A 14,128-nucleotide genomic window follows, 5' to 3' on the forward strand; every position below is an offset into this window, starting at 1 on the left:
ACCTCATGGCCTCCTCTGGGCACTCTCCAATGCCTTCATGTCTTTCTCATGCTCTGGTGCCCCAATCCCAGCACTGAAGCTGAGGCTGCCCCAGCCCAGAGCAGAGCAGAACAATCCCCCCTGGCCTGGCAGTGCTGGGGCTGATGCCCCAGGACAGGGATGTCCCTGCTGTCCCCAGGGCACGGCTGGCTCAGCTCCAGTGGCCACTGGCCAGGAGCCCCAGGGCCCTTCCTGCAGCTGCTCTGCAGCTCCCAGTGCCCCCACACAGCCAGGGCAGAGCCCAGCACTGCCTGAGCTGAACTGCACAGGGCTGGGATTGCCCTTCTGTGCCATGGCCTGGAAACTGCACAGGGCTGGGATTGCCCTTCTGTGCCATGGCCTGGAAACTGCACAGGGCTGGGGTTGCCCTTCTGTGCCATGGCCTGGAAACTGCACAGGGCTGGGATTGCCCTTCTGTGCCATTGAGCCAAACTGCACAGGGCTGGGATTGCCCTTCTGTGCCACTGCCTGGGGCTCTACAGGGCCTCTCTGCCCTCCAAGGAGCCAACAGCTCCTCCTCATTCAGTGCCATCAGCAAACTCCCCGAGGGCTCCTTTGGGTCCTGGCTCCAGACCATGAGTGAGGGTGTTGGGCACAGGCTGAGGGTGCAGCCCTGCAGAGCCCCAGGGGTGACAGGCCCCAGTCTGATGTCACCCCAGCCACTGTCACCCTCTGTGCCCAGCCCTGAGCCAGCTGCTCACCCATCATGTTACACAAGCTGGTCACACATGAAAAAAGAGCACCTGGAGGTTTCCAGCACTCCTTCCCTATACCCAGCACCACCTCAACTCACATCCATCTCAATTGTCTCATACTGTCCACTATTTTAGCCATGGCACATTATAACTTTACATTTTATAGTTGATCACTAAGCAGCACAGGTATTGCAAGTACAAAATGCTTATGGATTTTTAATATTTCAGACTTTGAGATTATTTTTTCAAGCACAATCTTAAATCCATCCTTGGTGGCAAGCACACCTTTTGGGCCCATCATTATAGACAATGCTACACTCTTCTTTTTGACCTCCCAAACTCCCTGAAAATTGGCCTTAACTTGTTCAAATTCCTCTTAGGAGTGGATGAAAAGTCTTCATTACAAAGTCACTTCTAACTCCTTGCAGTAATATGCTTGGGCATGGCAGGTGAGAGTTATACATGGATCCTCAGCTGAGACTTCAGCAGAGCTGAGCACACATTTACCATCTTTGATTGCTGACAAATGGCACCACTTCTGCCAGGGCACAATCAGAAACAGTGCAGTCATACAAAATCTGAAAGGGGAGCACAGGGGTGGCACGGCTGTGCCTTTTATTTGAGCGGGGGCTCTGGGCTTGTTTCCCTTCTTTTGAATAACTAAAAGCCAACTATTTACTTTCTTTTACTGACTGCTGGCATGCTGTCCTTTGCAGGTAACATCATAGGCTCTGGGATCTTTATTTCCCCCAAAGGAGTTCTGGAGCACGCTGGCTCGGTGGGACTGGCTCTCATCATCTGGGTGCTGGGCGGAGGCGTGGCTGCCCTGGGCTCGCTGTGCTACGCTGAGCTGGGGGTCACCATCCCCAAGTCAGGAGGGGACTACTCCTATGTCACTGAGATTTTTGGTGGGTTAGCTGGGTAAGTACCCCCTCTCTATGAAGTGATTTGAAAGCACATTTCTGTTGTGTGTTTGGTGTGGGAAAGCCAGCTGACATGGAAGAGATGACATTTGTCAATAAAAATGCTTCAGCAAAATCGATCTTTCTGTTCTGTGTTAGAAACACCAAATTGTCCCCACACTGAGCTCCCAGTGCTGTTTCCCAAGGGAAGGTGACAGATCCTTTCACTTCCCTCAAAGTCCATGAGAGAGGAGGTGATGCTGTGTCTGAGTGATGTTCCTGTGTGCAAGCCATGAATGATCAGTGCCTGTGTGGAAGAGTTTTACCCATCCCACGCCAGGCTGGAGCTGCTCACCACAAATAAAGCAGAGCTGCTTGACTTGCTGTCCAGAATCACCAAGTAAATACAGAGAGGGGGGAATGCTAACTCAGGGAAGGATTTCTCTTTGAAAATAATACTGATGGAGTAGTGTGGCCATGTGAGGAAGGGACAAGTGAGAGGAGGTTATCTTTCTTTAGAGTGTACACTTTTTGATGGATTCAACACAATTAATCAAGCTGTCAGCCTGTCCTCACAGACTACTAGAGAAGCACAAGAATGTTCTGAGCAGCTCCCTCATTGTGAGCAGAGAGGCCAGACCACATGCTGGTGGTTTAGTTAAGAAAAATAAGCACCAGCACAGGAAACTAGAGAAAGAGTAAGGAAAGAACCCCCACCAAAGCAGACTATTCCTTCTCAGGTGAGATGGAAAATGAGCTTATAACAGTTGAGCTGGCTGCTGAGCAAGGACAAACCAGAACAGGCACAACACAGGCAATCTGTCACCCTGTCCCAAAGGCTGTCCTCTCATTTCTGCCTCAGCTCAGTGCCACACAGGCACAGCCAGCACTGCAGACATGCCTGCTCACAAGGGGCATTTCTGATGCTTGCCAAGCTTCAGCCATTGCCTTCTGCTGGCTCATGAACTCTGTGTTTCTTTAGCTGATGGGATCTCTCTGACTGCTGTCCTGCTTTGCACAGAAAATTACATCACAGAACAGATGGAGGCACCAACAGCCCTGGCTTGGCTAACCAGATCTCAGCTCCACTCAGGTGTGTCCTCTCGTGGGGCAGGAGCACAGCAGAGCTCAGCAGCTTCCCCAGTGCCTGCTGGCAGGGGCAGGGTCTGCAAGCAGGGACAGGCAACTGAGAGCACAGAACCCCACAAGTCCCATCCCTGGAACATCACTGTGAAGGAGGCCAGCAACATGAGAGGCCCACAAAACCAAAGGGATTCTGCTTTCTAGGAGAGAAAATGAAACTACTTAGAAATCAAGTACAACTAAAATTAAATTTAATTTAAATTAAATTGTTCCTCAGCTCCTTCTGCCACATTCAGAGAACTTGCCTGGTCCCTGCAAACACCAAGCTGTGCAGCTGCTGTAACAACCACACAGCAGCTGACTGATCACTCCCCAGCATGTACCTGGGGACAGTCTCACCTCCCAAGGCAGGAGATTCTGCTTGGGTAGCACTTACTTGGTGTCCAGGCTTGTAATGCACAAGCAATATCAAAAAAGCACAAGCTGTCACCTGAAGGGGAGTAGTGCTCCCATCCTGCCTGTGCAGAGATGGTAGCTCTTCTCTCAAGAAAATAAATACTCACACTATTATGACAAAGGGTTGCACAAGACAAAGGCCATCAGGCAGGTTTTGGTATAAAAAGGGGACTTGGGTCATATTTTCCAGTAAAGCCAAGCTGGGATTGTGCCCTGCTGCCTTTGCTGAGCCACCACCTAAAGGCTGCAGCTCTGGGAGCTCCAGCACCCCCAGCTCCCCACCTGGGAGTGCCCATCCAGCCCTGGCAGGCTGAGCTTCAAGGGGCTGCCCTGTGCCTCCCTGGCACAAAAACCACTGCTGCTCTCTTTGATTTAATCCTTCTACAGCTGAGCACACCAAACTCAGCACACAAAGCTTTAGTACACCTGCCTTTCCTGTGCATCTGACTGTCCCAGTGACCAGCTGGATGTTTTGGTCTATTCAGAAAAAGGTGTTTGTTGTAAGAGCACAACTGTACCCACCCAGACCACAACAACTCCACTGCTGTTGTCTTGTTCCTGTCTCTCAAAATCCTCCCATTTATTATTTTTTATATATCTATGCAGGTTTTCCTGCACAGATACAAGGCACAAGGAAATACAATTTGATTGTGGCAGCCACAGGAGTACTCCATGCCCCAGCTTCTGTGTCTGGCACTACTGACAGCTGGATGCATAACTGTTTATTGAAAAAATCACATTGCTGGGTGTGCTGTGAGGAGCTGAGTGCAGTAACAGAGGCAGGACAGGGCCATCTCCTGAGCTGGCAGGAGCTGTGGCTGCAGAGCAGCAGCCCTGGCTGGCTCAAGGACAGCATGAAACACTGCTGAAAAGTGCTGCTGATGGCAAACCTTGGCTGGGGACAGCCCTGAGCAGGGACACTCCCCAGCTCCTCTGGCCAAGGGAAGGAAGGTGAGGAAGGCTCTTGTCTGGTACCAGAGGGGTACTCCTCCTTTCCTCTCTATTTAGGAGTCATTTTGGTTTTAAATAGCATTTGTGTGTGAGCACAAACTGCAGGGAACGGCCACAGCCTGTGCTGCAGGAGCCCTCTGAGCACAGCTCTCCTTGCATGATGTGGGCCTGCAAGTCTGTTTGAGGAAAAAGAACATTACCCCAAATGATAAATAAAGGCCTTAATAGGTATTCTTGCAGAAGAACAAATCCTCCAGTGAGTTTCTGATCAATACACCCCCTTCTGAATGCTCAGCAGGAATGCTGCAGCCACCACAGCAGAGCCTGCTGACTGGACATTCATCCTCACCAAAATCAGTCAGTGCAGAGTTTGCAGCCAAAGCTTTGAAAAGTCACTCCAAACTGCAAGTATAACATGCTTCAAATATAGTTTCATGTTTCTTTTTTGTTATTGCAAAATTTTGACTTGTTCCAAAGGCAGGAAGTCACCCAGCAATGTAGGATGGCATTAATAGTATTCAAACTGGCTCCAGCTTAGAGCAGTTCAGTTTTTCCTGAACTCACTGAGGTGAGTTGTACCATAGCACCTGTTTCAAACTGTTTTCTTTTGCTAATGATGCACAAGTAGGGTACACTGGAATTTTAATTTTCACAGGCTGCTTTGAATCCATAACATATCTAATTCTAGATCCTTGTGGGAGCATAGGCACATCCCAAATAGATATTTGAGAACCAATTTCACCAAGTCCACTAGACTATTTAGGACCCAGGTGAAACCATGTTGTTTCTTTCTTTCCACAGGTGAGGGAGTTATTATGCAGAGGTATCTGCAAAAAAATTCAGTTTTGGTCCAGGGATGGGTGGCACTCCACATGACTGCCACATCTGCCAGGGTAGCAGATGGCAGCACTCACTCTGGGCTGTTTCTAGGACACGGGGATGGGTTCTGAGTACACAGGATCTCCCTCATATCCACACTGATGGACTGTGGGCCATGGACTTCACTGAACTTTGGATCAGGCTCAACAACCAAACCCAGCAGAGCCCATCCAGCCAGCAGCTGGAATACAGGCACAGAGGTTATTTCACCAGCTCCTTCATCACCAGCATGTGCAGGAGCTCAGATTTCTCATGCAAACTCCAGTGCTCAGAAAAATAAAACCCAACCAAGCAACCAAAACCAACCAAACAGTTAGATCTTCTTTTTTCTTTACATTCAGCTGTCTCATACCTGTTATAAAGATCTGATCCCTTCTCAGTCAGCAACAAGAGAAGATTTAACTTCTCTTATTTTAGTGATCCCAGACACTGAGTAACTATGAAAGGCTGTAGGGTTGAGTTCCATCTCCAGTGCTGTAGATCAGCCCTCAGGGCAATAATTCTGCCACTTTCCCCCTGAAGAACAAAGTGATTCCAGGTGTGCCACACTGCGTCCTCTCCCATATCATCTTTCATGATCCATTTTCCCCAGGAGCAGCCATTCTCAGCTGGGCCCCAGCTCCTCGTGCTGCCCTGGCAGCTGCTGGCACTGTGAGCACATGGCCCCACAGCTGCTTGTTTAGGGATGGGAATGTCATCTCAGTGGCCAGCAAGGAGATCTTTTTCTCAGAAATGGGTTTTTATTAAACCTTACCTCTAGAAACATCATAAAAGCGGGCCTATACCTTAGGTAAAGGTTCCTTCTTGTTTTGCTGCCATCTCTCTTTTGAGCTTCACATTTGACAGTGCAACTTTGTCCCCCCTCTAAATGCTAAAATTAGGCATTTTCTTTAATTTGTGTTATCACACAAATGCATTTCAGTTCCATGACTGTCATTAATCCATTCCCTTCTAAACCATTTTCTACCCAATACCAGCTACCCCATGCTCCATATTACAGCATAGAAACCAGGCCAATTTTGCCTGAAATAGTCTTTTCAGAGTCATTCTCCCCACTGAATGTTTTACACAATTCCCAGCCTACATATGTAGGCTAAAAATGTGTGTAAAATTCGTATGGGTGAAGATAAACATGACAGGGAAAAACTGGTGGCCTCTGCCAGTCAAGAGCCACACAAAACAGCTCAGGCAGCACCATCAGAATCCTAATCATATTCAGCAAATTGTTATTGTAGTCTTTAAGTCCTATTTATGGTCCTCAGTGTGGACCAGCTGAGTTAACTCAGCAAGGAGGATCTGCAGAGCTGTCCCAAGCTGGGTGCATCATCAACACCACCAAATAGCACAAAGCAATCACTGGAGAAAACTGCTCTGAACCACAAGGAAAAACATTAGAAATTGAGGGGGGGAAAAAGCCCCAAAAAGGGATTCACGCAACAAAATAAAGAGAAAGAAAAAAAACTGTAAAAAACTACAGTGGCAGCTGGGAGGGTACCCAGCTCTGACATTGGTCTGGTTTAGCAAATTAACTGTGGTAGCTGTTAATTGCCCCATCCTTCTCAGGAACAAGAAGGCAAAGTGAAGGATGGAACTGAGGCATTTTGCAGCTCAGCTGAGGAGCAGCCAGGCAGCAGCTGGTGACACAGAGAGGCTCCCTCACTGAGCTGTGCAGATTTCAGGGCTGGGAGCAGGGAGAACACTGGGTGGGTGCAGCCCCTAAAGAGCAGCCCATGTAACATAGAAATTATACTGTCATATTTGGAAACATCATCTCAAATCCTCATTTGTGTCATGCATCCCTGCACATTATATTTGTGCATGTATGTAAAAAATTACTGTGTGTGTCTGTGTGTATGTACCTGACAAGAAACACTTCACTTTCTTGCAATGACTACTTCTCACTGTACAAATAATAATACCTTAAATATTTTTAAAGACTAACCTGATCCACTGCTGTCTTTTAAACCTTTTTTTTTTTTCCTTTACACAGAATGAAAAACCAAAACATCTCACACTTTATATTTGCACAATACCTTGTTGGGTGCAATCACCTGGAGGCAGACAGGCAGCCAGCCCAGCTGTGTGATCCATCACAAAATACTGCAGCACTGGCCTGGGTCACAGAGCCAATACCAGGAGTGACAAGAAACCCCCCAGTGACCAGCAGGGAGCTGGTGGCAGTCCCAAAAGTGCAGCTGCTGCAGCCAAAACCCCTCAGAGGTGTAGGGACTGCTGTCTGCTGTGGTGACACAGCCCAGGAGCAGCAGAGCTCCTTTCTAGACAGAGTTAAACCAAAACACCAGCCTGCTGGTCATAATCCTCACTCTTCCACACGTTCCTAAGGCACATTTGCTTTACAATGTTTCATTTAAAATCCAGATTGTGCTGAGCACAGGGGAGAAGGGCTGAGGAGGGCCCCAGTGGTGTGTGTGACAGGATGGAGGAGCTCAGCCCTGACACCCTGTGCACAGCTGGCTGTGTGTCACCTCCTCCAGCACAGCACCAGCACTGCTCTCTTGTGCTTTTCCTTGTCTCTCCAGGTTTCTGCTGCTGTGGAGTGCAGTGCTTATCATGTACCCAACTAGTCTGGCTGTCATTGCACTGACCTTCTCCAACTATGTCCTGCAGCCTGTCTTCCCCAACTGCATTCCCCCCTATAATGCCTCCAGGATCCTCTCCATGGTGTGTCTATGTAAGTATTTGCTTTTTGCACGCACACAAATCTTGCCCTGGTTTTACAAGCCAGGCTGGGGTCAGGGCCCCAGCTCCAAAGGCCAGTGGGGAGCTCCCAGGAGATGCACTGGGGCTGGTGTGGGATATTCTGTCCTGGAGGGAGGCACAAAGGCACCCAAACCCCTGTGGGTCCAGGGAAGGTGGTGGCAGGTGAGCCTGTGGGATGGGGCAGTGCTGCAGAACCATCCCCTGGGCACCACGGGCACCTGGCACAGGTCACCACCACCCTGTGAGCCCTTCCTGTCCTCTCTCACACTCACACATGAGTGTGCAGGGGCAGCGTGCAGCCAGCTCTGCATCAGCCACTGCTGGGGCTGCCAGGAGCAAAGCTGAGCTGCAGGGCTGCAGACTTCACTGTTCCTGGGAGGAGGCAATGATTCTTGCACACTTGTCAGAACCCAGGACATTCCTCTGGCTGCCCTGCAGGACTTGAGACCCTGGCAGAGAGCTCAGAGACCTCGGCACCTGTGCCTTTGATTTTAACCCACAGAAACAATTGCCAACTTTGTGTGAAGAGTTACAAGCCACAAAAGTTTGAATGACGTGATAGTGAATTTATCACGAAGTGAAAAAGTAGAATTTTAAAGTTTTTAGAATGGGGGTTCAAGAAGTAAAATAGAAGAATCTAAGCATGTCCTGTCTTCTTCTTGTTGTTGTCCTATATCTTCTGCTATGATAGTGACACTTCTAAATTAGTTTAAAATAAAGACAATCTGTCTAACACAAGTATTAAAAAATTATTGTAAATAAAGTACACATAGTTTTTAGCATAAAAAGGTAACACCACCCCAGGGGTGGTCAGTGTGCCTCAACCTGACCTAGTAACAAACCTCCACAAATCCAAAAAAGAACGTATTAGATTAAAAAAAAAAACCCTTAAAAACCAAAAAATCCCAACTTCTTCTTCGAGTACAGGGCTGAGAAAGAAGACTTTTAATACCTCAAGAACCATTCTAAAAACTCAAAACCCAAACACACTGGGCACTGCTCAGGCACAGTTATTGAGCTGGGGAGAGCCCCTGTGGCAGCACCCAGGGGCTGGTGGCTGCCAGGGATGCCCCTGCAGCTTGGGAAAAGCAATTCTCATCACCCTCCCTGCTGGCCATGCTAGAGCTCCCTGCAGGAACATTGTCACCACATTTCTCTTCCCAGAGAAAAGCAAGGCACAATTCTTCCCAAGAATATTGCTGGGATTCACATTCTCTGAACCTCAGAGAAAGAAAAAACAATTCTTATCTCATTTGCTGTGCCTGTATTGTGCCAAAGTAGAATGCAATATGGAGATTGTTTACCCAGAGTGATGGTGTTTTGTTTCCTTGGCCTGTCAGGGCCAGCTGTGTGTGTGTGTTGGGACTATGGGCAGACAATCATGGGATTCTGAGCAGTTGAGTGCTTGGCAGATTCAGTTTAGATGTAATATAACATAATATAGTATAATAAAGTAATTAATTAGCCTTCTGATAAGATGGAGTCCTCCTCATCATTTCTCCCTGCCACAGGGGTCAGCCTGTTTCCACAGAACATGAGTGTGGTTTGCACTATTTTGGCTGTATGTTGTCAAATAAACACAGTTTCATCCCACTGAACTCAGCCTTTGCTCTGCAGTGCTCCTGACATGGGTGAACAGCTCCAGCGTGCGATGGGCAACGCGCATCCAGGACATTTTTACAGCAGGAAAACTCTTAGCCCTGACCCTCATCATTGTTGTGGGCTTCATCCAGATCTTTAAAGGTACTCTGTCAGACACTCTAACATTGCTATGGTACTGTTGATAGACCTGATTTTTCCCACTTATTGCAATGTTTCCTCCTTACAAACTGACCTGAAGGTGTGCTGGTTTTTGCCAAGCTGTGGGATTGCACACTGACACAGCTGGAGAAGTATGGCACAAGGGAGAAATCAGCTGTGTCCCCTTTAAAAAAGTCCCTTTCCAGCCCACCTTGTAGGATTTGATAGAATAAAGGAGAGTAGCTCACAATGTTTTGGAATAGTTACTTAACATTTTTCATCTGTTGTGCATTCCTTAATTTGAAGTGCTCTGGATGTAAAATGAATAATGCTTTGCCTAGAGCAGGAAGATAACTGCTTCATTTCAGGCACTAGTCCAATTTCCTACAAAAAGTCACTTATAAACTTAGGTGAAAAATGTCTCACTGATTCAGCAGTTATTGGAAAGCCAAAAGTACAAAAGACCTATAATATTTTTATCATGTATATGATGCATCATATAAAGGATGAAGAAATGTGACATTTACAGAGAGCAGAAAACTCATTTTCTCTGTGGTGCTAGTCCTGCAGTGTTGACAAATCTTTCAGGCCCATAGACTTTTTCTTTTCAAGGATATCTCCTAAACAACAACAAACTCTTGTAAAAGAAAATGTCATTAAGGGCAGGCAGGAATTTGCACTGCCCAGGATGCACCCTCAGCCAGTGCAGGCTGCCAAAGGGTCCCATGAGTTGCTGTGGCACAGATGTGGTGAAGGAGAGCAGGAGGTGTCTCACCAGGACACTGTCCTGCAGAAAGTGCTGCAAATGCTGTGTCAGCCCATGGTGGTGTGAACAGCATGAAGGCTCAGTTCTGATAAAAAATAAAAAGCAAAGTCTTACCTATTTAAAGTCTGTGAGGTAGGTAAGCATGGCCTAACATCTGCCTTGCACTCTCTATGCAGGAAACTACAAAGAGCTGACACCAAGCAATGCATTCAGATTTTGGATGACTCCATCTGTGGGGCATTTAGCATTAGCTTTTCTCCAAGGCTCCTTTGCATTCAGTGGCTGGAACTTCTTGAACTATGTAACAGAGGAGCTGGTGGATCCCCGCAGGCAAGTACCCACCTGATGCTGTCTCCCTGCAGTGCTGAGACATTGGAGCTCTCTGGGAGCATTTCTCATTTCATGAGAGGCTGCAATGTCATTCCATGTCTGTGGGACTGGTCTTTCCAAAGGAGAGAGAGTTTTGTTTAGAACAGACAGCAGGCAAGTTGCAGAAACACTGAAATTAGGTATGAGCTGAATCAAAGCAGCCCACAGACAAGGCAGGGTCTTTATGTCACTGTTCAACCACATTCAATCTTCCAGAGCAGAAAAATTAACCATGGATAAGATACCACACAAGCATCTAAAGGAAGAATATTCTTTGACATAAAATAATTAAGTTATCCTGGAATTTGCTTTGCTTTTTCACCCAAAGCTCTCCACACACACCTGAAAGGGACAATCAGTGGCTCACTCTGCCAAGGCAGCTCACCCTGGGTCACTGCTGATCCTGGCTATGGGAAGGGCTTGGAAAGGATTCATCACAAGCAGCCTGAGAAGGCTGGAGGGAAAGGGAATTTTAGTTCAGCAAAGCTCAAATGTTTCAACATTTCTGAGTTAATAAAGTGGAATGGCAAATGTCAAGAACAGCTCTTGGAGCATTAGTTACTTCTGGGCATCCAGAGCACACAGCAATTAAACAACAAGAAATGTAAGATGTTTTGGATGGGAAGGAATTAAAGCTACAGCCTTATGAGCATCTCTGCACACCAGTGAGTGGCAAAGTGTGTGTCCAGAGATCTTGGCAGGAATAAAGAAAATGTGGTAGTGTGTTTCCTTATTAAACAACAATATTTTAATGGACCACCACGATTTCAAAGCTGAATAATAAAAAAGTTATTATTTAAACATGGTAAATATGGCCTTAGTTGAGAAATAAAGAGAGAATGGAGTAAATGGCCTTTTTTTTTAAATTATTGTTACAGCCTTAGTGGAGAAATTAGAGTATTAAAAAAAAATTGGATAACCAAAACTATTTCCTCCTTTTACTAAATCTATTCAAATTCACAAGGTTAAATATGCTTTCTAAAACCTTTTATTTCAAATCTGACACACAGAGATAAATGCATTCTGTTAGAACACCTCAGGTGTGAGCTCTAGGAAGGTCTCTGGGTTGGAGATCAAGCACATCTGTAGTACTGTAAATTGAACAACCAGACCAGGTTTAGGGTACAAAATGGACCAGGCCAGCAGCTGAACAACAGGACCCCCTTCCTTTTCAGAGCAGGTGAAGGTAAAGCAAAGCAAGACATTTTATTCCACCACAGTGCCTGTCCCCAGGGCCTTTGGGAAGTGGATGTTTCATTTTTCAGTCCCAGTCCCCATCAAGAACCCCAAGGCAGCTCATGGTATCCGTCCCCTGGAGCTCCCTGCACACACAGCATTTCAGTTCAGCCTTCTCCAACCTGCAGTGGGAAGCTCTGCTTCCTCAGAGACACACCAAGGCATCCACCTGCAGACACAGCATCTCAATTCAGCCTTCTCCAACCTGCAGTGGGGCAGAGAGCTGGGGGAAGCTCTTCTTCCCCCACAGACACAGCAAGGCACCCACCTGCAGACACAGCATTTCATTTCAGCCTTCTCCAACCTGCAGTGGGGCAGAGAGCTGGGGGAAGCTCAGCTTCCCCCACAGACACACCAAGTTACCCACCTGCACACACAGCATTTCATTTCACCCTTCTCCAGCCTGCAGTGGGAAGCTGTGCTTCCCTCACAGACACACCAAGTTACCCACCTGCACACACAGCATTTCATTTCACCCTTCTCCAACCTGCAGTGGGAAGCTGTGCTTCCCTCACAGACACAGCAAGGCACCCACCTGCACATACAGCATTTCAGTTCAGCCTTCTTCAGCCTGCAGTGGGAAGCTCAGCTTCCCTCACAGACACACCAAGGCACCCACCTGCACACAGCATTTCATTTCAGCCTTCTCCAACCTGCAGTGGGAAGCTCAGCTTCCCCCACAGACACAGCAAGGCACCCACCTGCACATACAGCATTTCAGTTCAGCCTTCTTCAGCCTGCAGTGGGAAGCTCTGCTTCCCCCACAGACACACCAAGGCACCCACCTGCACACACAGCATTTCATTTCAGCCTTCTCCAGCCTGCAGTGGGAAGCTCTGCTTCCCTCACAGACACACCAAGTTACCCACCTGCACACACAGCATTTCATTTCACCCTTCTCCAACCTGCAGTGGGAAGCTGTGCTTCCCTCACAGACACAGCAAGGCACCCACCTGCACACACAGCATTTCATTTCAGCCTTCTCCAACCTGCAGTGGGGCAGAGAGCTTCCCCCACAGACACAGCAAGGCACCCACCTGCACACACAGCATTTCAGTTCAGCCTTCTCCAGCCTGCAGTGGGAAACTCAGCTTCCCTCACAGACACACCAAGGCACCCACCTGCACACACAGCATTTCAATTCAGCCTTCTCCAGCCTGCAGTGGGAAGCTGTGCTTCCCTCACATACACACCAAGGCACCCACCTGCACACACAGCATCTCAATTCACCCTTCTCCAGCCTGCAGTGGGAAGCTCAGCTTCCCCCACAGACACAGCCAGGGAACCCCCCCAGCTGAGTGACCCCCAGGCTCCACCCCACTGTCGTGGTCTCGCTGTGCACGGTTGTAATTTCTTATCTACCCTCCCAATTCTCTTATCAGGAACCTGCCTCGTGCCATATTCATATCCATCCCATTGGTGACATTTGTGTACACGTTCACCAACATTGCATATTTCACTGCCATGTCTCCCCACGAGCTCTTGTCCTCCAACGCTGTGGCTGTAGTAAGTAAAACCATTCCCTGCATGTACCAACACACTTTGATTTCAGTGCTGTGCTTTGCAGTGTGTTTCAGTTTCTCTGCCTTCTGTTGCTTTAGACATTTGGTGAAAAGTTACTGGGCTATTTTTCCTGGGTTATGCCAGTCTCAGTGGCCCTATCTACATTTGGAGGAATAAATGGATACCTTTTTACCTCATCAAGGTTAGATGGAGTACAATTTTATGAACATTATCTAATTTGGGGAGGGGCTGTTTTAATTGCATTTGCTAGAGAAATGCTAGCTAGACATTTTGGATGTTGTAGAGCATGAGTTTGTTGTTGGGTGTGTTGGATACAATCAGTTATGAATTATTCTGCTTCAAATCAGCAAGTGTAATATTGAATCATGAAATTTCCTGCAAATTAATCCTCATGAGTTATTGAAAGTGTTTGCAGATGTGGAATAATTCACAGTAAGAGCCAAACACAGCTTTAGCATGGAACCAAAGTAATTTTATGTCAATGAAGTTCCAGTAGCTCACAGCTAAACTGTGCTTTGCTCAAGGAGGAGTTGTAGGGCCTGGTGCTGCACTCAGCTACAGGCTTCTTAATGCTGGAAAATCACCTTTCAAGCAAGATGCTTTGCATGCATACTCCTGATAGCTGGGCCAGAATCTGTAAAGTCTGTAAGATTGTAATCAATAAAGTCTGTTTATAATAACTGACCTGTCTTAATTTAGAAGTTATGAAGTTTTTTGAGGAAACAGCTGAAGTACCTTGGGAAAATTATTTATCTCAACCTTTTCAT

General features: G+C 47.3%; 1 protein-coding gene across 2 annotated transcripts in view; it reads left to right on the plus strand.

Moving 5' to 3' along the window:
• SLC7A10 (solute carrier family 7 member 10) overlaps positions 1 to 14,128 on the plus strand; it is a 41,920-nt gene that overhangs the window by 21,732 nt on the left and 6,060 nt on the right. The window contains exons 2-7 of one of the 2 annotated variants that reach the window (XM_054640693.2): positions 1,451 to 1,655; positions 7,546 to 7,697; positions 9,344 to 9,469; positions 10,409 to 10,562; positions 13,220 to 13,343; positions 13,439 to 13,542. In XM_054640693.2, coding sequence (XP_054496668.2) covers positions 1,451 to 1,655; positions 7,546 to 7,697; positions 9,344 to 9,469; positions 10,409 to 10,562; positions 13,220 to 13,343; positions 13,439 to 13,542 — 865 coding nt within the window. The remainder of the gene's footprint in view (positions 1 to 1,450; positions 1,656 to 7,545; positions 7,698 to 9,343; positions 9,470 to 10,408; positions 10,563 to 13,219; positions 13,344 to 13,438; positions 13,543 to 14,128) is intronic. The other variant, XM_077184863.1, reaches the window with a different exon arrangement.

The sequence above is a fragment of the Agelaius phoeniceus genome, chromosome 12 (genome assembly GCF_051311805.1).
Source record: "Agelaius phoeniceus isolate bAgePho1 chromosome 12, bAgePho1.hap1, whole genome shotgun sequence".
Taxonomy (NCBI): domain Eukaryota; kingdom Metazoa; phylum Chordata; class Aves; order Passeriformes; family Icteridae; genus Agelaius; species Agelaius phoeniceus.